The following is a 23,751-nucleotide window of genomic DNA, read 5'->3' as shown; positions in this document are numbered from 1 at the left end:
CACATGAGTCTTCATTTATATTTGCAGGGTTGTTCTTTACTGAGTGTCTAATTAATCATCTTGATTTTATACCATTATATATAAAATATGTATATCTATAAAATGTTGCATTAATACTTCAGCTATAAGGAGAGAGTTCAACATGCCAAACCTATTTAAACTCTTGAAAATGATTCAGAAATTAATCCAGTACCTTGGTGTTAAGTATTCAAATGGCTGTGCATCATTTGTGTGTGTTCTGTTATCAGTACAAATTATACAGCAATGACTGTCTCTCAACAGATCTGAAAAGAGAAGCCAGTATCTGTCACATGTTGAAGCACCCTCATATTGTTGAACTTTTGGAGACCTACAGTTCCGATGGAATGCTATATATGGTTTTCGAATTGTAAGTTTTACATTTATATATTCCATACACACTCTTCATATGGTTTGCTCATATGGTCAAGCATGCACTTAAAGCCAACCAAAATAGGCTAACACATTAGATTAGGTGGTAGTTAACCTTTCATAATTTTTAAATTGGATTCAAATAGTTGCAAACGGTTCCTTCCAAGCTACTTGTCCTATATATAATAAAAAGTATCATGAAGAAAATGGAACTTCATTAATATACTGAACTATAATTGTAATGCACACATCCTAACAAAGCAAAACCTTAATGTTTACGACATAAGAAAGGTCCAGCCAAATTTGAGCAAGTCTCGTGGATGTTAACACAAAACTAAGCAAATGATAAACTCTTTTCTAAATTAGTAGGACATAAACATGCTTGTCTTAGTTGGATTTTTCTGAGGGGATGGGATCGCAAATGTTTGTTTGTTTGCTTGCTTGCTTGTTTTATTAAACTGTGTTGCTTATATCCACATGCTTTTCTGCTCTTCCCTCCTTCTGTATCCTTTAATGCTTGCAGAAGAATCACCTGAGAGAACCTTAGAAGCTATGCATGATGCAATATTGAAGCATCTAGTTCTCACTGTAGCCAGTATGCTTGGAAATGGTTATCACTCACATAGTATTTGGATTCCAGACAATAAATTTATCTAGAGTTATATATTAATTTATCATTATTTATTTAAAAGACTCATGCACATAGTAGCATTTCTTTACTTTAATGCAGATTGGGCATTGCACAGTTACTTTCCTTAACATTTTTTTTAATTTAATGGATTGCCATCATATACAGGCAATGATTTACTGTGTAATGTTAGATGCTATTAAAGCATGAATTTTTTAATCTAGTGATTATAATTACAGTTTCACTAGCAGTTGCTTACTTTTTCTTACCCTGATCAGACATCTATGAGGAAGGGGAACGGAAAGGGGAAATATTAAAATCTTATTACAGTGTCTGGTCCTTGGACACATTGTAAAAGTGCACTTTCTTTTTTTTTTTGAAGCACTTTAAGATTCTCATGTGGCTGGTTAACTAAATGGCACATCATTTAGTTAGGAGTTTGTCTCCATCTACTGGCAAAACATTTATTACATCACCATGTTCCAAACTGATAGTGTAAATTTTTTGTTTGGTATGTAAAGTATGTAAAGGCATGTAGTGTCTGAGATTTCAAAATAAAACTGTCTTTTTTAAAAGTGAATTGTCATTCCAGAGACAATTATCACAACAGCAAATTTTCTATAAATAAATCATATTATGAATTTCCACACTTGGCAGAAAAAGAGTGTAGGAAATGAGATGTTACCTAACCACCTTTTGCTTACTACTGCTTCTTCACCCTACTTCTTCCCTGGTTACAGACTTGCTTTGTTGCATCCACAGGTTTGGAATCCCAGCTGGTAAGGAAGAGTTACAGTGGGAAAGTGACAAATGGAAGTGGGTTAAGCACCCCTCTTCCTCTCAGCACTTTTCTACTTCTATAGATTGTCTCCTTCTGACACTGCTTTGTTGCAAAGAAGCAGTGGCAATCACAAACTGGCTTGGTAATAATGTCTTATTTTTGGTGCAGTATACAGAGTATACAGGAGTATACATGTAGAAATGGTACAGGTGGATTCTTTACATACCGTATTTTTCGCCCTATAGGACGCACTTTTTCCCTCCAAAAATGAAGGGGAAATGTGTGTGCATCCTATGGGGCGAATACAGGCTTTCGCTGAAGCCTAGAGAGCGAGAGGGGTCGGTGCGCACTGACCCCTCTCGCTCTCCTGGCTTCAGGAAGCTCTACGCAACCCTCGGGAGCCCAACACGAAGCCGCGCTGGGCTCCTGAGGGTTGCGCAGAGCTGCCTGCGCTCCCGGGCTCCGAGCAACCCTCCGGAGCCCGGTGGAGCCCCAAGGGTTGCGCAGAGCTTCCTGAAGCTGTTCTGGGGGCTGGGGTAGGGGGAAGCTCGGGCTTCCCCAGCCCCCAAACTCCCAGAGCGATGCCAAAGCTGTGCGCAGCTTCGACATCGCTCTGGGACCCGTTCTGGGAGCTAGGGTTGGGGGAAGCTAGGTGCGTCCTATGGGCCGGTGCGTATTATAGGGCGAAAAATGTGGTATTTTAGTTAACTTTGTTTCTAACTGTACCCATAAGCATCTAGAAATACTGATAGCTGTTCATGCTTGAGACCATTCTTCACAACTCTATTACGTTTTGAGCTGCACTGAGCTTGCAATAAGAAAGATGGTTAAGACTTCAAATATTGTTGGTCATTAAAAATAAAAAAATTGTGTCTAAGATTTTGGTTAGTGTAATGTGTGAGATTCTTTAGAATACTTTCAAAAGTGTAAAATTGGAGCGTTATCATTATTACATTTCTATTTCCTGTTCTACAATCACATTTTTCTTACTTTTTTAACCTGCAGTATGGATGGTGCAGACCTCTGCTTTGAAATTGTAAAGAGAGCAGATGCTGGCTTTGTGTACAGTGAAGCTGTAGCCAGGTATGTATTCTTATTTTAATTAAATCGTTAGGGAAAATGGAGGGGGCATAAATGACTAATATTAGATGCTTAGATATCCAACATTTGTGTGTGTATATTTTTATAACCAACTTCATGCATGTTAAAGTATGAAAGTGGACTAAAATGCATTCGGGTTAAAAATCCAAAGGGTGGTTGGTATGATTTCGAACTTCCGATGGGATTAATTTACATTGTTGCTAGTCAGAGTGGAACAAAATGTTTTTGTACCAGTGCTGTCTCAGCAGTTTATACTACTCAGCTATCTCACGCTGCTGCTGGCAATATGTTGTCAATCATACTTCTTTTTAAATTAAAAATAGCAAAAGAATAAAAGGCCCTGGTCCAGCCAAAATTTAGCAAATGTAAATTAAGAACATAAGAACCCTGCTAGATTAGGCCAGTGGTCTGCCTGCTTCAGCATCCTGTTTCCAATAGTGACTAGTCAGATGTTTTTAGGAAGCTGGCATAGTCCTGCCTGTCTGTCCTGTGACAACTGGTATTTAGTGGAACACTGCATTAAACTAAAGAGTGGGTGGAATGGTGCCACAGAGCTGCCCCTTTGACACCAGTGTCACTGCTGGCTCCCAAGACTGGATAGGGTCAGGGTGGTGTAAAAGTCAGGACTCTGCAGTTCACTGTTAAGAGCACCAGATTGGCTGTGCTGTTGTGCCTATGCAGGCCCAGCCTCACCTCTGAACCATCCTGGTAAGCAGCAGTAACACTGGTGACTGGTGTCACCATGTCAGCTGCTCTCATAAACCGATGTTGAAAGATCCCCATGAATTTCCTCTCCCCTCTTAAAATCATGAAAACCAGTACCCAAAAAAACACACTGGCTGCATTTGCATTAGCATTATGACAAGGTGCAGCAGCCAGCCTTGTGCACTCTCTCATCCTCCTCCAGGAAGGAGTTCAGAAGCTTTCATTTTCATGGTGTTCAAACCCAATTACAGTTAAATTTAACTATGGTTAAGCCAGCTCCAAAGCATACTTTATGAACCACAGTTTGGGATTTGGGTGTTATCCTAAACTCTGGTTAATTTGAAATGGAAGCAGATCCCTGGCACCATCACAATGAGGAGCAGAGGGAAGGAGAGAGTGCATAAGCCTTAGTCTCACAGCAGCACACCCTTATAACACTAACCCATGGTTTTAGCATTACATGTGGGGCAGAGAATTCTATAACTCTGTATTGAATGAATAAGTTGTATTGCTTAACTCTTCTGAATGAAAGCCCACTAACTTCATATTCCAAATTTCTGTGTGTGCATGTGTGTTTGTGTGTGTGCTTTACAAAGCAACGCAAAATGTCTGAGGAGTTTCTTCTATCACTCTTTTTACACATTTGTAGGTTATAGGAAGAAGCTTTTCACCTTCAGTGGCTATGTTTCCCAGAATTATTTACCCTTTATAAAGTTTAATTATCTAGCATTTCAAGAGTTGAGGATGTCTGACACTGGGAATATTTTCAAGCCAAAAAGTATATGAGTAAAGATTAATAGATGATAGATCATAAAATGTTGCAGAGAGCTTTCAAGGGCACAGATTTTATGGCGATAGAAGGGAGAGGCAGGGAAAGGGTAGTTTAATATACTCAAGGATGAAATCTAGTGTGTCTGAAAAATGGTTTGGGTGCATTTGATAGTATAGCAAAGGGTGGCAATGAGTTTAATGGGGGGAGGAGTGAATAAAATGAATGGACAAAATGGGGTGCAATGATCTTAGGAGAAATAGAGTTTTCTTGTGATTGTAGATTTTGTGGAAGATTCTTAGAACAGGTTTGAGGAGAATATAATTGATGTTTTTGATTTGGTGCTTTTCTGTTCTACCTGCCTAGTGAAGCAAGGCAAACCAAAAGCATGGATGTTATTTTTCAGGTTGGTCAGAGTAGGAGTTTTCTTGAGGAGCTTGTTGCTTTAAAATTGGCATTATGGTGTGAGCTTGATGTGTAGTTAGCTAAGGGATAATTAAGTGTAAGAGGATTTTAGTTATTTTTAATATAGCTCCAATACAATCCATATATTAATATATTCCCTTTAAGGGCAAAATCCTCTCAAGGTGGCTTACAATTAAAGTATAGTATGCTACAAATCTAACATTAAAACTGTTAATAGAAGTCAGCAAATAAGACGGTGAACTTCCAGTCCAAATACTAAAATGCAAAATAAAGCATTCAACAAGATTGTAAACAGGAAATTAAAGCAACTCAAGAAAAATCCAACAAAAGCAAGGGGTTTTTTTATGCTTTCCCAAGTACCTGAGGGAATGGTGTGTGCTGAAGTGTAGTTGGTAATGCATTCCAGAGACATGGGACCACTACAGATAAGGTCCTGTCCATGTTGGAGGCAGGCACATGCAATGAGCCTCCATTGTCAGTCTTAAAGTGTGTGTAGGCTGATATGAATGTAAGTTCTTCCCTGAAAATGGGAAAATGCATACCACCAAAGTTTGCTTTGAAGAGTTATTCCACCTTGTATTGCTTACCTGCATGTAAATTATTTCAGGAATCAAGCAATATCTGTTTTATGATGCTGTGTAAAAGAAACGTGGATGTTGCACTGAAATTGCTTGGTTCCACCAGCTGCTGCAGCACTACTAAGTAATTGTTCTGGGCATACAACCCATATAGTCAGATGGGGTCCACATTGATCAGTTGAAGCTGTTAATGGTGCTGCTGCTTTGTTTTTCTATGAGGACTCTAAGTTTAAGTGGGTCAATTTAGATGTAGCAACAAAATGAAAGTTCAGCTTTCTGTCAACCTGATCCCTCAAATAGAGGAAAGTTCTTCCACAAGATGTGCATTTTGGCTGTTTTGGAGTCCTGTAGGCAGGCTGAGACACTTGTTAGTTCAATTGCTGTCTTATGTTCCATAATTGCCACTGTGTTCTGTTGATTTTTATGTTGTTTGTTTTTTTGTTATTGGCTTTAACTGGATTGCTTTTAATTTGTTTTTATTTTGCTTTAAACAGTCTTTAAACCCTTGTTGGATGAAAGGTGTACAAGTTCAGTAAATAATAAGCAAACTGAAAACTAGGATGTATTCTTACACATGGAATAAATTTTGGGTCTTTTATTCACTATTCCTTTTTCAGCTCTGTTTTGAATAAAAGTTAGTTTCATAAAAGGTAGCTTTTCAGAAGTATGGTATATGTTAATCTGCAAATCTTTAAAAATCCATATTTTTCACACCATTCTGTATGTAGTAACACTTATTTTGGCGCTAGTTTAGTACAGAGTAGAAGAGTGCCATCCACTGGGCAAAGTAAATTGCAGCATGGGGAAAATAACATAGTGATGAATTTAAAAACCATTGTTGCTTCAGAATCAACATGTGGGATTGCATAGGTGAGTACTAGTCCCTAGGGGAAATGTTATTAAACATTAATATGCCACCTTTCACACATACAGCCTCCCAAAGTAGTTTACCAAAAAATGAAAATGATACACTATCAATTGAAATTTATACAATCCAGTGTAATTAGACTTCAGCAGATTAGCATTTAAAAGCCAGATAAATCCAACAGTAAAACTAGGAGAGTTGGAAGATTAAGACTATGATAATTATCAGCAGCATAGCATCATCACTGTGTATGATACTTTGCAAAAGAACATAATACAGTTCTCTGCCTCAAGGAGCTTACAGTTTACTAAAGAAACAATTTTGAAGTTATTGGTAGAGTGCTCATTGGAAATTTTAGAATTGGAGCAGACAAGAGGCAAATTCAATGTTAGGAATTCCTAAAAGATAAACATTTTGTTTCTTCATTTAAAACATTTCTATTCCATCCTTCAGTTCAATATTTCCAGTGCAATGAACTCTCATTTGAACACTGTAATTTTGACTGCTCTGTGTCCAAAACTGCTTTACATAGTTTCGAAAAGGCAACTAAGAGGGGGCAAAATAAATTGTGGGTAATCTAGTCAGGGACTAGATCTATAGGGACGCGGGTGGCGCTGTGGGTAAAACCTCAATTCCTAGGACTTGCCGATCGTATGGTCGGCGGTTCGAATCCTCGCGGCGGGGTGAGCTCCCGTCGTTCGGTCCCAGCTCCTGCCCACCTAGCAGTTCGAAAGCACTCTTAAGTGCAAGTAGATAAATAGGGACCGCTTTATAGCGGGAAGGTAAACGGCGTTTCCGTGTGCTGCGCTGGTGCTGGCTCGCCAGCTGCAGCTTCGTCACGCTGGCCACGTGACCCGGAAGTGTCTTCGACGGCGCCGGCTCACGGCCTCTAGAGCGAGATGAGCACGCAACCCCAGAGTCGAACACGACTGGCCCGTACAGGCAGGGGTACCTTTACCTTTACCTTTAATCTAGTCAGAATAAACAAATATTATTCCTCCCTTAAAACCCTAGTATTAATCTCTCTCATATATATATTCTCATACATATATTACGTTCATGACAGAGAAAAGTTTTCTCATGTGGTGCATAATAACAGGGAATTAATTTCCATAAGATGTAGTGATGACCACTAGTTGAGTTGATTTTAATAAAGAACTGGACAGTGTTATGGAGAAGAAGTATATTAGCTTTGACAATTAAAAATAAGGTGTGAGCCTCGAAGCAGGTGTCTCACTAAACCATAGCTTAATGTGAAGTCCAAATGCAGCTAATATGTGCATGTTGCATACATCATATGCTAGTGCTTGATCCAATAGCAGAAATTCTACTGCATGCAGAAAGGGCTGCTATGGAGGGAAACTAGAAAATGAACCACTAGATTTAAATATTTTGTGCACTAATCCATAAGTCTAGGAGGGCAGCATAAATCATATCTGTGGTTGGTTACAGGATGACACCTGGCAAGACACCTTTTTTCTCTCCAATTCCTTGTCAATTGATAATCCATTTGGCTGAGAGAGGGAGGTGGTCTGCTCTTTCTAGGGACTAATGGTGAAATCCTAGGTTTACTCAAATGTAACACTGTATCCAACAGAGCTTATTCCTAGTAAAGTGTATATAAGGTTGCAGCCTTGGACCTTAAAATGGTCTCAAAAACAACCTGAGTACAATTCCTATGCTATATTTGTAAAGCTATAATAATTTTATTTATATTTTGATTTTGCAGTCATTACATGAGACAGATACTGGAAGCACTACGCTATTGTCATGATAATAACATAATTCACAGAGATGTGAAGGTAAGTCATATTAACATCACAAAAATATTTACCCTTTACTGTGTTAACAGTAAAGTGTGGCATTTATATTATCTGCCTTTTTCTTTGTTGCCATGTAGTTTAACCCATTCTTGGAAGGTAAAGCGCCTGTTAGCAGCTGGGACTTCCAGAATATTGGTGCAACTACCAAAATGCTGAAAATTAGCAAATTGTTTATGCATTCACATGCACACACCACACACTTTTTTTGTCTTTACATTTTTTGGCCTTGAATTTATGATCCTTTAAAATACGTTGCTGCTGTATTTATCTCTACAGCCACATTCTTTAAAATAGAAGCTAGAACATAAGGCTACAATAAATGCATGTGTTCCACAGGCTATGTATTAAATGCATTTGTTTTCATAACATCTGCTATTTATTGTTCCAGTTGAGTGCAGGTTCAGTGCACAGGAGAGTCCAGTTGGGCCTCTGTAGACCCTTGATGATACGTATTTTTAATGTTTCATAAAACATAGGGCTTGATCCAGTTGAGTAACTTGCATGGCCAAAGAGGGAGGGCTTAGTGGAAATGTGGAAGGTATGCATAGGTCTCCAAGGCTCTGCCGTGCTCCCGTGCACCTACAAATGTCAGTACTACTGTGGTAGGGAATGATGAAAACAGAGCTCTATTAGTGCTGTGAGACTCAATGGGCTTGTCTGCAAGTAATGCTAAAACCATGCTTTAATACCACATGTATGAGCTAGAACGAACCCATGTAAGCCTCCAGTTCTCACACTCCTCCCTCTTCTCCTCCAACTTGACTGGGACAAGGAGTTATGCAGTGTTTAGATAATTTTGCACAAATCTTGGCTTATTAAATTGGAACCAGAGAGCAAGATTTAAAACAAACTAGTCTACAAGTCGTGTTTTTTGAAGCTGGCTTTTTAACTTGCCCGCTTGTTTTAAATCTTTGGCAACAGAGAGCTAGGATTAGTGGATAGTGAAACTAAATGCTACCCAGGTTCCTGGCCATTCAGGAGAGGGCAGGTGGGGGGAGGGGGGCATGTGAGCCTCAAGGTTTGCTCAAAGCTCCAACCAGCACATGCATGTAGTGCTAAACCATGGTTTAGCATCACATGTAACCTGGGCCCATGTGTGGGTGCTGTGCCCACATTTGAGTGGATTGGTCCCTAAATATTATTCATTATTTGTTTTATCTTTCTAATGATATTTCTGAACTGCCTTTCTACCATCTCTGGTGCCAGTGATGATGTTCCTATTAAAGTATTACAGGTACAAACTATAGTTTCCTTTTCGCTTCGTTTTCAATATTTTTGCAGTAAGCGTGATAGTACTTGAGGTTGAATTGCTCTGTAGACTGTACAAACTTTATTTAATGACTAATAGATGCTAATAAAAGGTTTACGGAAATCTCATTCTTTGCTGAGTATTTGGTACATTTAAAGCAGGTGTAAGGAACTTTTAGCACACCAGAAAGCTAAACTAAAATTTCCATCAGACCCAGCAAACAGAAATGCTGGAAGTTGCGGTTCAGCAATTTCTGGAGGGGCAGTGGTTCTCCACACCTGATTTAGAAGCCACACTTTCACATGTCTAATCCCTGCTCAAACATCTCTAAACTCCACTAGCAGTATATGAAGAAAGATTCTGGGGGATTCTCTCTTAAGAGTTTTGCTCACAGAGAAGGGGAACTTTTTGACTAATGTGTATACAGCAGCAGTGAAGTGCTGTTAGAGATAGTTGTTTATGTAGTCACTTTGATAGGGAAGGGGACACATCAGCTCTAAGACTGAAAGGAGAGAGCTGATTGTACAAGCTATGCCTCTTAATAAACCTTATCTGTTCAACAATTTGGTCTTGCTCTTTATCCAGACAAAAATGCTATAATCTACACAATAATAAAGGGGTATAGAATTACTTTCTGGTTATTTTGATTAAGGGGTATGATATAAGGATGGGGAACATTCAGTAAACTGTTCATTAACCTACTGTAGGAGGCGAGAAAATACAGGTTGTGAGGCCAGAAAGCCTTAGAAGTATAATCTTGGACAATAATCGAAGGATAATTGCTTTAGCTTGTTAAGTCCTCTTTGGTTTACTCTACCCTCTTTTAATGTAAAGTACATGTCATATGCTCTTTCAAAAAAGTAAGTAGTCAAACTTTAATAGAATTCATCTCTTGATTCACACAAAATCATACCCTTGTCTTCCATGTTAGTTAATTTTAAATAAATGCTATGGGTGGTATTTAACTAAGTCCTACTCAGAGTAGACCCATATCAGTAGGTAGTATGCAGTGCTAGTTCTAATCATAGTTCCATTGAAGTTGATGGATATGACTACATGTTATTAATTTCTGTGGGTCATCTCTAAGTAGGACTTCATTGAATTCAACGCATTGAACCTTAGTCCTATCCATTGACTTCAGTGGATCTACTCTGAGTAGGACTAGTGTTGGATACCACCCTATATTCTGCTCATATTGACAGTTTTTAATATAGAGTCTAGACTGATTGTAAAGCCCTATCATGATTGTAGGTACATGGAAAGGTTAAAGAAGATGAATTTGTATGATACAAAGGTGGCAGCTATTTTTTAAAACAAAAAAACGGTTATTTATTGTGAAGCTTTTTCTTTTTCTTTACAATAGTTTATAAATCTTAACAGCAAACCTTCAGCTATTGTGAATATATCTTGTGGAAATTGCAGATCTCTGCTTGCCTGTGTTCCCTAATGCCATAAGTTAGGTGTCACTGTTTGATTTCTTTGAATACATTTGATCTTCAGCTGTGTTAAGACATAGAATAAGGCCTTATCAAAGAAACCCAGTCTTATTTCACAGTTATAAGGAATTAAACACAGAACTCTGGCGAGTCAGCTTTAATTTGGACATAATGAAAATGTGATGAATCCATGCCTGTAGTGTCCTTTCAATTCCTGGAGTTGCTGCACTAAAACAGAAAACTACATGCTGATTCATTACATAACTTTTATTTATGTATTTATAACATTTATATAACGCATTTTGTCAATGTGCATATTTTCAGTTTTTGAACAGTAATACTGTTTAAAAATTATTAAAGCTATCAACTAAAAAATTTTTAAAAATCATGAAAGGTTCAGATGATGATGGATTATATTTTATTTGTTAATTTTTTATCGCACCCGTCCTTTTAAAAGGGCCCAGTGTGGCAAACAACAAGTGATAAAACAATAAAACATATTGAAAACAATTGCAATACATATTATACTGTATAATAATGTAATGTAATACATAATAAAAATAATGTAAAGGTAAAGGGACCCCTGACCATTAGGTCCAGTCGTGACCGACTCTGGTGTTGCAGCGCTCATCTCCCTTTATTGGCCGAGGGAGCCGGCGTACAGCTTCTGGGTCACGTGGCCAGCATGACTAAGCCGCTTCTGGTGAACCAGAGCAGCGCACGGAAACGCCGTTTACCTTCCCGCCGGAGTGGTACCTATTTATCTACTTGCACTTTGACATGCTTTCAAACTACTAGGAGGGCAACAGCAACTGAGCAATGGGAGCTCACCCCATCGTGAGGATTCGAACCACTGACATTCTGATCAGCAAGCCCTAGGCTCTGTGGTTTAACCCAGAGCGCCACCCGCATCCCAAAAAATAATGTACAGAAGCTTTTATGATGCTTAGGAATTGGATTTGGTCACTATTAACTGGTATTTGTTAGTTTAGTTTTAGTTTGTGTCGTGTAGATCTTCCTTAAGATTTGACTTTGGTAACCACTTATATGATTTTGTAATAGCTAGACTGTTAAATGTCTGGGTAGGATTTTGGAGATGGAAAATTAAGCAATAATTCTTATCTGCATGTATTCTGCAATCTTCTTTAGAATAAATGTTATTTTCTCTTTCCATGATTTCTACAATACTAAACACAACAAACTTTTTTTAATGTGTTGAGGAAGGTACAAAAGTCACAGGGTGCTTCTAACCACTAAACAAAAATAGTTGCTGTGTGATACAAGTTAGGTTAACAACATGTGAGTCAAAATAGCTTGATTAAATCTGTGGCCAGAATTCAAAGAACTCTTCAACTAACTCCTTGCATTGAAGGGAGTTTTGAGCTTGCTTTTCTTGAACCGCATTGGAGAGTATCTGATGAAAATCTTCTTTATTTAGTAGTGTTTTGCTACACATCAAATAAAAATGAAAATATTGTATGGTGCTGCCTGTAAATGGTTTCTGTAATTTGTAAAAAAAAATTCTTCGGTGTTTTCCACAGTAAGATTTAATTGTAAATTATATTTATCTCCCCCTCACCCCGTATTTGTATATGTGTTTGCAAATTGAATAGCAGCATTAGTATTGATATACTGAACAAAAATTGAGAGTAAAGGTCTGTTCTGTTGTTACATTTAGTAGAGTGTGAGAGGTTTTTATGGCTGCATTTTGATTGAGCACTTTTAATTAATTGCATCGATACATTGGGCATTTACCAGAGAGATACTCAGCACTAATTTTAAACCTTTTTAGAGGCAATGTAATAAGTAAAATAGTAGGTATTTCTTTAGCTTTGGTTCTTACTTGAAGCCAAAGAAATAAATAACATTAGCAAAGGCATGGTATAGTATAGGAACACGTACTTACTTCCTGCATGTATGTTGTTATTTAGAACTGGAACTTTGAGGCTTATAGGCCCAAAGACTAAACAGTGTCTCTGATTGCTACAGATAAAGCAACTTCTGAATTATGGCAGGCTAGGGCTAGGCAAACCTATTTTGCTTAACCTCTGCAACATGAAACATCTTCTACCCACCTTCCTGGATAACAGCTTTGTCTCAAGTTCACTTAGTCCTTTTTGACAGAAAAACTGTGGCTGCCCAGTGCTGTACCTCCATGGTGACATGGCAAGGGTTCTTCATTGTATAATTTTGCCAGCAATGGATCCAGTTATGGGCTAAGACCCCAACACAAGTTGTGATGTTGGAGCCACCATTTCACCTATTTACGGCCATCCTCTAGACATATTATACTGTATAGAAGCCTGCTAGGAAGTGAACTTTGCAATGCATGTTACAAGCAGACCGATAAAAACATCCATATTACATGCAACAACCGTTTAAATTATTGTGGCTCATAAATTTTTGGTTGCTAACTTAGACTGCTGCTTACAAAACCAGTGCAGAAGCAAGCAGTCAGCTGCTGATAGTGTTATTCAGTTGAGATCAGAGGAACCAGATACAGTATCTGACCCTTTTCTATTCAGGAACACCACAATTAGATTTTAACCACTTGCAGGGGCTTAGAATGCCCAAACCCACTCAAAAGGCACTACCATTTTTCTCATTTTATCTTAATATTATCAAAACACAGAGATGTGTTTTAGGGTTCTACTATATGTGAGGTATGTGTAATGTAGGAATAACCAGGTAGAAGACAAATATTAAGTGTGGGATGTCTGCATATTTCGTTAGAGAATATTTCTTCTTTAAGGTGATCAAAATGCAAAGTCTGACAGTGCTGGAGTTTCAGCACATGCAGGCTTTTCATTCTTGCATGGCAACCTGCACATGCCATGCCCCTTTAAAACATGGCTGTGAAAGGATCCTCAGCCATCGCCTGCTTGGCACCCACACTTGGCAATACAGAGTGCTTTCCAATCATTTCTAATTCAGTAGTGTCGGCAACAGGTTAGTAGCCATAATCAGGAAAGTGCAATATAGTATTCTTACCCGCTCTGTTTCAATTTCATTGTTAAGGATTCATGGTTAACAATTCATTGTACGTTTTCTGACTTTCGTAGCCCTTAGTTACATGTGCAGTGTAATTCTAAGCATATTTACTCTGCTAGATTCTTATCATTTTTTCTTCCTGCTTTATAAGGTAATTTTTATTTTATGTTTTATGTTAAAATGAAAAGTGAGTGAGTGAGCACACTAAACTTGTTTTGCAATATTTGAGATACTTGTCTACATGTGTACGGTATATAGATACAATAGTTTGGAATCCATTGACACAAATAGTTTTTAATTAATGTAAGTCTATAGTATGCAGTACAGTTATAAAATGTTATTGAGAATTAATGCTAGCAAACATCATTACATACACAAGAGTCTTGTGGGGAGATTACTTTCTGTTTCTAATACACCATACACACACACCCTTTCAAAGTCTACTGCATCCACAGCTATTACTACTTTTTCATCTCAGAAATCTTAATCATAAATTTAAAAGTCTTAGCTATTACAAAATTATATATGTGGCTACCAAAGCGAATTCTTAAGGAAGTTCTGCATGAGAGTAACTAAAACTAAGAACATGCAAAAATGTTATCTGTGTTGACAGGATTTGTTACCTTTAAGCTGCAATCCTATTCACTCACTGAACTCAAATGGAAGTTACTTCTGAACAGAAATATATGTTAATTGTTAATCTTATTAAGATGCAATCTAGAATGGTGACTTGGGATTTCTGAATTATCTTGAAAAGAATGTCCTTGTTTTGTCTCTGAAGTACTCTCATTCACACTTGAATCCACATGAAGTCGCTTACAAATCAGTTGAAGTACAGTTTTCCGGACACTTCTGGACATTAAGAAATACATAACTGGATCTAAGCAGCTGTTAAATGATGAGAAGACTAGTGTAATCTCATTGTATTTGTGAATGATCTGTTGCCAGTAACAAGAGGTTTTTTGTAGTTGTGAAGTGATATAAATTAATCTGAATATATGATAAGGAACAAAGCATAATGTGAAAATGATAAGTACTATGAAAGATTTCCTTGCAATGGCAACATATGTTCTAGTATTAGGAAAACTTGTTCTCTTCTTAGAAATTTTCAGAAGATTGTTTGCAATTTTAACATACGACAGAATCAGTAGAATGAAAACAATCCAAAATATTATAACAAGAATATAATTAACACCTGCTTCCACTTTTGCATTTCGCTTTTCTCTGTAATGGAAACATTTTGATGAATGTTTATCTTCCTTCCTGGTAGACTGAACAACCATCAGTATAAATCCCATTATTGCAACTGTCCACAGCGTACAACACAAATATACACTTCGTCTTGCTGTTAACACTCTAGGGCGTTGTATAGATTTGTTAATTTTTACATAACGGTCCCAACTAATAAGCCCTAGCAGTACGATGCTGATGTACATGTTCATATAAAATAAGTTTCCTATAATCTTGCAAAAAATCAAGCCCAACAGCCACTTGTTCTGGGCTATGTGATAGTATATTCGGAAAGGGAGACAAAAGATCAGTAGGAGGTCTGCGATGGCAACATTAAGCAAATAAACATGGATAGAGTTCTTTTTGCAAGGAATGCCCAGAAAAACATACAGGGCAGTAATATTGCCAACCAATCCAATTACAAAAATGACCGAATATGAAAATAGTAGAGTTAAAGACAGTGATTTCTCTTCCGTATCACAGTAAGTAACAGGCATTTCTGTGGAGTTTTTTCCAGTTTCATTTTCAGCAAGTGAAAAATTCATGTTCTTCGCTGGGGTTTTCTTGTGCATACGGTATGGAAGTCAAAATTCTTAATAAATCTTCACTTACACTTTGCCTGGAATAAAATGGAAGACAGTGCAACATTTACAGTTGGAATTAACTTGATTAACTTTTCAAGCAAACTCAGAAGCTTTTCTGTCATAAGCCTTATTTTAGTCATGCATAAAATCAGCAAAATAGGGTCTTCGCCCAGAAACTATTTATGAACAAGTTTGCAATTATAGCTGCTTTGTTTATGAAAACATTTTGCTCCTTTTATTTCTCCTCATTTTTTAAAGTAAGGAAAGAACGAAAAGTAGGCTTCCTATAAAATCTGATATCCATCCAGTATCCCCAGTGCTTAGATGATTGCATTGATAACAAGTGGTGATAAACAAATAGTACATAAAGTCTTCTTTGGCACATTAAAAACAAACTGTGGTTTTAAAAAAAATCAAAAATACAAAATGTGCCTTGATATTAGCTAAGTCGTATCTTAGGAATGTAAGAAGCAGATCTTGTTTACATACCAAATATAATTATTTGGAATTCCCCACTGTCTGTGGTGGCTGAGGCTGATGGGAGCCCGACAGTATCTGGAGAGCCATGGGTGCCACACCTGGTTTAGGCAAAGAAATGTTAGAAATGGAACAAAGATCTTGTTAGGAAGCTGACAGATGATTTCTGGCAATATGCTTGATCTGTGGCTATGAGAATTTCCCCATGCATTAACTTGATTGAGAGTTCCTGCATAAATATTTGCATGTTGATACCTGAGCCCATAATAAAGTGACATTCCAAAATGACTTTGTCACCATAAAAACAGATTCAGATTATATAAGGGTAGATTCAAAATGGGAAATCAAATTCTACTTTGTGTTTGTAGTTTAGAGTATGATTTCATTGTTGAAAATGAAAACATGAACCTTCAAAGATTTAGATTTGTAATTTTACTAGTGTGTCACATTTTATATATTTATATCACATTTTATATATTTATACTGTGTGTGTGTGTGTGTGTGTGTGTGTTCTCTCTCTCTCTCTCTCTCTCTCTCTCTCTCTCTCTCTCTCTCTTTCTCTCTCTTAATAGAAGCAAGCAGCATTAAGCTCAGAGGAGCTTACTCCTCAATAGCCATGAATGAGTTTGTGCTATATTCACACTTCCTCAGCAGCAAATCCTAAACTGGCTTTTGTTTCAAATATATGCTACTACTTTGATAAAGTTGCTTGTGAATGTTATCCAGGTGGCAGTCTTAACATTTCTCTGCCTTTTTAAAAGGAAAGAAAAAAATGCGAAAGAAAAGTAGAATATGTTCTTGAGAAAAGTGCTTTCTCATCTGTCAAGAAAGTTGCACTAGAAATATAAAAGTATTTTTCTACACTTAACATATGAGAAAAATTGAACTATAATAAAAGGAAATACTCACTTTTGGGTTAGTGACGGAGTCTTTTCTACTGAATTCTGCTTTCAGAACTTGTGTTTAAGGAAGGAAGGAAGGAAATGAAGTCTGTCTTATTAGAAAGTTGTGGCTAGGGTTGTTTTAAACTGGTAAGAATCAGCTTCATCAGCTATTTTAGTCTTTCGTGCTTTCCTCCAGATATCTGTAGGAGGATTGGGGGGGGGGGGTGATGAGCTTTTATGTGTAATAGTAATCTCTGATGCATGAAGATGCACCGCGGGAATGGCAGGTATATATAAACACACATTGGGATATGGTGGAGGACAAAATATGAGCACTAAATACAGGGGAACGCAGAAACACATCCTAATAAGAGAGCTGCCATAGCTAAAAACAAAAGCACATTTAAAAAGAAATCCCAGTTAGCTCTAACCATGATTTTAGCTTGCAAATGAGGCAAAGCTTAATCAGAGTTAAGGCAGCAGAAAGGGATATTTTACAGGGTGGTTGGGTAGTGTGTTTTCCTGGACCTACTTCCAATGTTTTAATGATTATTGAGAGACAATTACTTTTTCGGTGAAAGAAATATTGCCTACAATCCTTTTCCCGGCAATAAGTAATGCTGTCAAATTTCATACTTCAATCTTCCATTTAAGCTATTCCTCTGATTGTTGTTATAATGTCTAAATAAAATGTCAAATCGATAATGGTATGTCCACCTCAGAATGCAACTTCCCGCCCCTAAATATTTTTTGTGCCTCTGCAAAACTTGTAGTTCCCCAAAGTCTGCTGATACCTCCTCTTTGTGCATGATCGTGCTATTTTGGCAACCTAAGGACGGGCAGCTGAGATAAATGAGATCACTGTTTGTGTGTGGTGAATTTTGCAGCGGATAGGTTAGATGTGATTGACAAAGGAGTATTGTCACAGGAGTGGATGGCTAATTGCCTTTTATTGTATTGAAATTTGGATTTGCTCTGGTGAACTAACAAGAAATTTTCATTAGGAATAAAATCAGATAAGTTTAGGGAAATAACGCTTCTGTTGGTTGAGTGTGTTATGTTGATCACAAAAACACACAAGTCCACCACCACAAACAAATGAAAATAAAAATCTGTGTTTTAACTTTATTCTCTTTTTTTTGAGGTTCTTGGCATTAAGAAAATTTGATAAGATGTTACCTGAAATATGTTTACATGCAGCATTTCTTGTGACCAGTGTGCCCCTACATTGCATAAATGTGCTGTCCCATTTGTCATCTAAACCTATTTTTATAAATACACCATACCATCAGTGTAGGGAAACCTAACAAAGTAACCATTCCCTTGTTGTGAACGGTCGTATTTATGCTAATAATGAAGTAGCCGGATACCTCTGGAAAACATAGGTTAGGCTGACTATTTACACAGAATCTTCCTTATCCTCGTGAACATATTCCGCATTGGTTGAGCTTGTGCTACACAGAAAACTAAACCAGACTAGTGGAAGAATAATCCGGTTAAGTTGAATAACAAACTCAGTGAAACTCTTGTGAGGGATTAGAACAGGAGTGGGAAACCTTTTTGACTCAAGGGGCCAGATCGTTATCATTCCTTGGCCCCATAGGCCATCTTTAACAGGTGGGCAAGAAACCACCTGATGCTAGACAGTTCTCGGGTGGGTTGTCAAAGTTCCTTGTGCAACATGTCCCAAGCACCCACCAACCACCTGGTTCTCAGGCACTTGCAAACCGCAACATGATGGGAGTCGCCAGCAAAGTGGCAAGCTGCTATCTACAAAGACCAGCTTTGCAATTGAGTTCCCTACAGGGATTTCAGGCAGACAGCCAATCCAGTAGGATTGAACTTGCTGCCCATCAGCTAACTTCAGCCCTGCTTTCTACAGGGATAGGCTGCAGGATTGAGTTCGCCAGAGGGTGCTCAGTTGTGTAGCCAATTCAATGTATGTCTCCCTACCCTAAACATGACATCACATATGACATCAGAAGGAGGCTTGCCATCCCTGGATTGAAATCTAACAGGTTTTGGGTGCTTCACTCCTTGGTGGTAGAACAGAAATTTACCAGAATAACAAAATTACTTTCTCAACAAATTCCCGCTTTCAGCTGCCCCGATATCACATGCCAAAACAATGGTTCTATTCAGCTGATGCATCCATTAATGTCAACTGACATTCTTTCTAGCCTTAATACCTTTACCAAATGTGTGTTGTATTTTTGTGAATACCTAAAGCCTAGCTAACTCTGTTGAAGTCCTACACCAAGAATACTTTGCCATTTATATGGTGCTGTGATTGTTGTAAAGACATAAGCCTATTTTCTGTTGTCATAATGTTTTGTTTATACAAACATTTGTCTTTTTAAATTAAATATCAGAGGGGTTTTTGTCATTTCAGCCGCACTGTGTGCTACTTGCCTCAAAGGAAAATTCGGCACCTGTGAAACTTGGTGGTTTTGGTGTTGCTATTCAATTAGGGGAATCGGGACTTGTTGCTGGAGGTAAGAAATGCAAGTGTTTCAAAAGAGGTGCTATGGAGCTCAGAATGGCTAATTAACATTTCAGGCACGAACTACCTAAAAACACTTTCACTTCTCGTAGTTGTATGTGAGGGAGGGGTTTTTATGACAGTCAAAATGAAAGAGGATTCATGGTGAGAATGTTCCCTTCCTGAGAATTTTTTATTATTATTATCACCTTCCCACCTCCCCCAATGTCTTTTGACTGTCTTAACACCTTTTAAATAAACAATCCTTGAGCTACTTATTAGCCTTGCCATGAATCATGTATAATGGGGGTGGGGGAGAAAAAAACCTTCTAGGCCTGCGTTTGAAGCCCCTCCTTAAAAGTTGCCAGTCTGCTATTCTGCTTCAATTAAAGCCAGGACGCCTGTGTTCGTGTCATGTAACATTCAGTGGAGACAAAGCAAGGAGGAGGAGAGACAAAAGGGGTGCATTTACCAGGCCCCAGGCCACTGAGATCAGCCAGGCTTCTTGTGTCATGGGCTGTTACTGCACTGGTAGAACTGTTACAGGCCGCCATGTCTTTTTCCAAGTAGAAACTGCTCAGATCATAGGTCCATCTTCGAAAACTAAAGTCATTTTTGTATTTTCCTCCAGGACGGGTAGGAACGCCTCATTTTATGGCCCCAGAAGTAGTAAAAAGAGAGCCATATGGAAAGCCTGTAGATGTGTGGGGATGTGGAGTGATCCTTTTTATTCTGCTCAGTGGTTGTTTGCCTTTTTATGGAACAAAGGAAAGATTATTTGAAGGCATTATCAAAGGAAAATACAAGGTACGTTATAGTAATTGCTTTTCGCAAGGAAAAGGAAGTCTGCATTTTTGTAAAATGTATTTTGATGCATTAAAATATCAGAAAAAACCTGGAGTTTGTCCACATATGAATGAATCAGTCTCCTGAACAGTTGTACTCTGAGCACTCCGGAAGTACAGAACAACCAGAAGGGTAGTTCCCCTCTCCCAGCTCCAAGTTCAGGAAGGGGGCTGGGACTTGTCATGGGCATTCACTATGAAAGGACTTGTCACACTCATCATGGATACTTGCCACGAAAAGCACGGCAAGTGAGTTTGCAGACCCCTGACCTGTACAGTCTTCATCCCTAGTCATTTGTTGTTGCATTATTTCCCCTGATCCTGCTGGTAAGCACTGAAGTCTACAGTAGTGCTTCCCTTCCCCATGGCACTGGAAGTGTTGTTGTTAGCCAGGTTTTTAAAGAGCTCAAATAAATCCTCTTAATGTGTTCACTTTTTTAAAAGGTCATTGCAAGTATTGAGCCGTCTTACAGTACTGTACCTCCTTTCTGATTTTATTAATTAGTTTGTATTTTTGGAGTTGCAATCATCTATCATTTGGTAACAATGACAACACTTTTTACATAAAGTTGGTGGCATTAAATCACATAAATTAAAGCATATTAAAATCATTCTGTGGGTAAGCTGCCCTATGTTTCCTTACTACTCAGTTCTTCTTTTGTAGAAAACATGGAGGAGCTAGAAACCACATAGTTTCCAAATCACAGTGGTTTAACAATAAAGTCTAGTTTCAAGTTTACAGTTTCATTCAAAACTGACATTTGAAAACTCCTAGTACCTGTTTTCAAAGCCAAATACTAGGTTTTAGTTTATAGTTCATCAGCTGGGGAGTCTCTGCTCTTTTTAAAGAAGAGCAACAAAAACACTTTCTATAAAGTGATTCTGAACCATTTTTAAATATAATAAAAGCTGCACAAAGTTGGGTGTTTTCCATCTGTGACTTGCTGAAATTTTCTTTACTTTGGAGGGAATTAAACCATCTTTAGTTAATTGTCCTTAGTTTGCAGGAGTATTGAGTGTGTATGTTATATTTCAGTGGCGGTGTATGTGTACACTTCAAACATGCACACACAGAAATCAGAAACCTGAACTTAGGTAACAGATTCCATTGGGAAAAAAACTGAATTATGTAATATGTAATAAAAATATATTATGTGTATTGAATGCATGCATGCATGCATACATACATTATTATTATTTATTAGAAACTAGCTAAATATTGCATGCAAATATGAGTAATGAAACCCTAATTGCTCTTTTCTTTTCTGGGGGGATACTTAACCTTTTCCCTACCCCTCACTTTTGCATACCAAATCCTGTTACTGCTGTTACGGTTTTCAGTGCATGAAGTTTCAAATACATAAAATATACTGTTGGAGTTCATGAAGGAGAGAAAGTGACATGGGTGGGTGGGTAATTTGTTAAATATCTTATACCCTAAATCACCACCACCTGAACTGTCTTTTATTACTTTTTTTTTTAATGCCCTTGAGAGAGTTTCTTTATAAGCATTGTACATAGTGTTAAGTTAGGCCCTTGCTGCTGAGGTCTAAGATCGGTTATTCGGAAATAAATAGAGAAGTATTTTGCAATTACACTGTTTCAAAGTGTTCAGCACTTTTAAATATTGGAGAATTCAATTGACTTGATCTGGTAGATTACTTGGTGAACTGTTTCAGTTCTTACAAATGTAGTTGTGCAGTAATCTGCACAAATGTTTTAACTTGGATTGACATTTCCAGCTTTTTAGCAATCTACAGCATGCTTCTGCAACTCTTGTTGTAAAGACCCCTGTTATGTGCCTTAGCTTAACTTACTGTTTTTGACCTAGATGAATCCAAGGCAATGGAGCCATATCTCTGAAAGTGCCAAAGATTTGGTACGACGTATGCTTATGCTGGACCCAGCCGAAAGAATAACTGTTTACGAGGCACTCAACCATCCTTGGCTGAAGGTAAGCAGTAGAAATGGTGTAAAAGAACAGCAGCTCTCCAAATCTGTCAACGTTTATAAATCTTAGTAAGACTGTTGCTAACTCGTGTGAATTGATACCAAGCCCTCAGATGGCATAATAATAATAATAATATAAATAAACAAAACATTATAAAAATATTTGCGCACATTTAATATTTGAAGCCAAAAGAATAGAAAAAATTAAAATGTCAATGTTCTAAACACTGTAGAAAAATACACAAAATAAAAAGGGTTTACTTCCTGCCTAAAAACCATCAGGGATGCGACTAACCCTTTTTCATAAGGGAATCTGTAATTGTGGTCTTGCCACAGAGAAGGTTTGTCTCAAACTGTCAAAAGGCACCCAGGGATGGATTCTAAGAGGGTATTTTGTAATGTTCCAATATTTGTCAAAAATCTACAATACCATCCTTAATTATTCTCTTCTGTTTATCTGTAATTTCACATTCTTGTTCCTAACTTTATGGCAGCAGTGAAGAACCATTTTATTTCAGCGGCATTTAGGGTCCTCTGAGTTGCTACTCTGAGCTTGTGTTTTTCTGTTTATGGCTCCTTGGTTTTTTGTGTGTGTGTTTTGTCTAATGGTTGCTATTAAATATTTTTCTAAATGATTATGAGCTATCTCAAGACATTTTGTGAGAGATAAATATCTTAAAAGAGAGAGAGAGAGAGAGAGAGAGAGAGAGAGAGAGAGAGAGATATTCCTGAGAACTGCCCTGGCTCAGATTGAAACTTACAAACATACATTTTTCAGGGGATTTTTGTTTGTTTTGAACATGTGTTTGAGTTAATAGCTTACTCTTACTGAAAACAGTTCTAAATGATATCAATTCATTGTTTCCAATATTTTATTTGTAGGAACGTGATCGCTATGCATACAAGATTCACCTTCCAGAAACTGTGGAACAGCTGAGGAAATTCAATGCAAGAAGGAAGTTAAAGGTAAAGAAAACAAGCAAACTACTTATATTAAAATATACCAAAATAACATTCAGGGTGATTGCCAATGTTAGTCATATCCATGCCAGACTTATATGTTACTCTGAATATGACTTAGCTGAAAATCACTCTCAGAATACTATTCTAGTTGTTGGCCTTAATGATATTTGGGGGGTGATTGTTGGGGGGAATCTTCATGAAAAGAATGTGGATAGCCTCATAATTTGAATTATTTAAATTGGAATAAAAGAATTAGGAACAATGAAATCCACATTGCCCAAGTACATGCAGTATTTGCAAGCTGATGTCACTAACTTGCATTTCAGCAGAGTGAAGCAGTAATAGGCCATTTACGCAGTCTCTGAGTGGGCAGCAGTTGCAGCCTGTTGCTGCAGGCCCTAAATGCCACGGAACCAAAGGCCTCTCCATTGTGTGGCCAGCTGCTGAGGAGTTCCCCCACCAGTTGCAAAGGAGGGTGGGATAACCCACCATCTCCTAGTTTTCGAATCAGCCAATCAGAGGGCCCGGCTATATAGGCCACTTGTGCCCGAGTTCAGGACTTCAGTCAGCTGAAGAACATATTACTACAGTGGT

General features: G+C 37.8%; 2 protein-coding genes across 25 annotated transcripts in view; one reads left to right on the top strand and one right to left on the bottom strand.

Annotated features, from left to right (window-relative positions):
• Nucleotides 1-23,751, top strand: part of CASK (calcium/calmodulin dependent serine protein kinase) — a 121,794-nt gene that overhangs the window by 45,246 nt on the left and 52,797 nt on the right. For all 23 annotated transcript variants that reach the window (XR_014563273.1, XR_014563274.1, XM_083734692.1 and 20 more), the window contains 7 exons: nucleotides 283-388; nucleotides 2,805-2,882; nucleotides 7,973-8,045; nucleotides 19,310-19,412; nucleotides 20,031-20,206; nucleotides 22,076-22,198; nucleotides 23,077-23,160. Coding sequence is in view for 21 of the 23 variants with exons in the window: in XM_083734692.1 (XP_083590818.1) it covers nucleotides 283-388; nucleotides 2,805-2,882; nucleotides 7,973-8,045; nucleotides 19,310-19,412; nucleotides 20,031-20,206; nucleotides 22,076-22,198; nucleotides 23,077-23,160 (743 nt within the window). In the remaining 2 variants the exon portion in view is untranslated. The remainder of the gene's footprint in view (nucleotides 1-282; nucleotides 389-2,804; nucleotides 2,883-7,972; nucleotides 8,046-19,309; nucleotides 19,413-20,030; nucleotides 20,207-22,075; nucleotides 22,199-23,076; nucleotides 23,161-23,751) is intronic.
• GPR34 (G protein-coupled receptor 34) lies at nucleotides 14,017-17,774 on the bottom strand. 2 transcript variants are annotated; one of them, XM_083734717.1, is made up of 3 exons: nucleotides 16,481-17,774; nucleotides 16,046-16,173; nucleotides 14,017-15,591 (listed from the first exon to the last, which is right to left on the bottom strand). In XM_083734717.1, exon 3 carries the CDS (start codon nucleotides 15,542-15,544, stop codon nucleotides 14,432-14,434), a length of 1,113 nt encoding a protein of 370 aa, XP_083590843.1. In that variant the 5' UTR covers nucleotides 15,545-15,591; nucleotides 16,046-16,173; nucleotides 16,481-17,774; the 3' UTR covers nucleotides 14,017-14,431. The 2 variants fall into 2 exon arrangements, with proteins under 2 accessions (XP_083590843.1, XP_083590842.1); XM_083734716.1 differs by having other exon boundaries at nucleotides 16,046-16,134; nucleotides 16,943-17,153.

This window comes from Podarcis gaigeae (assembly GCF_964106915.1).
Source record: "Podarcis gaigeae genome assembly, chromosome: 4".
In the NCBI taxonomy this organism is placed as follows: Eukaryota; Metazoa; Chordata; class Lepidosauria; order Squamata; family Lacertidae; genus Podarcis; species Podarcis gaigeae.
Note: the sequence above shows the minus strand (reverse complement) of the source record. Positions and strands in the feature narration are given on the sequence as shown.

Coding starts and splice junctions, on each gene's coding strand:
- GPR34 (XM_083734717.1), bottom strand. CDS start 15,544: ATGCACAAGAAAACCCCAGCGAAGAACATGAATTTTTCACTTGCTGAA.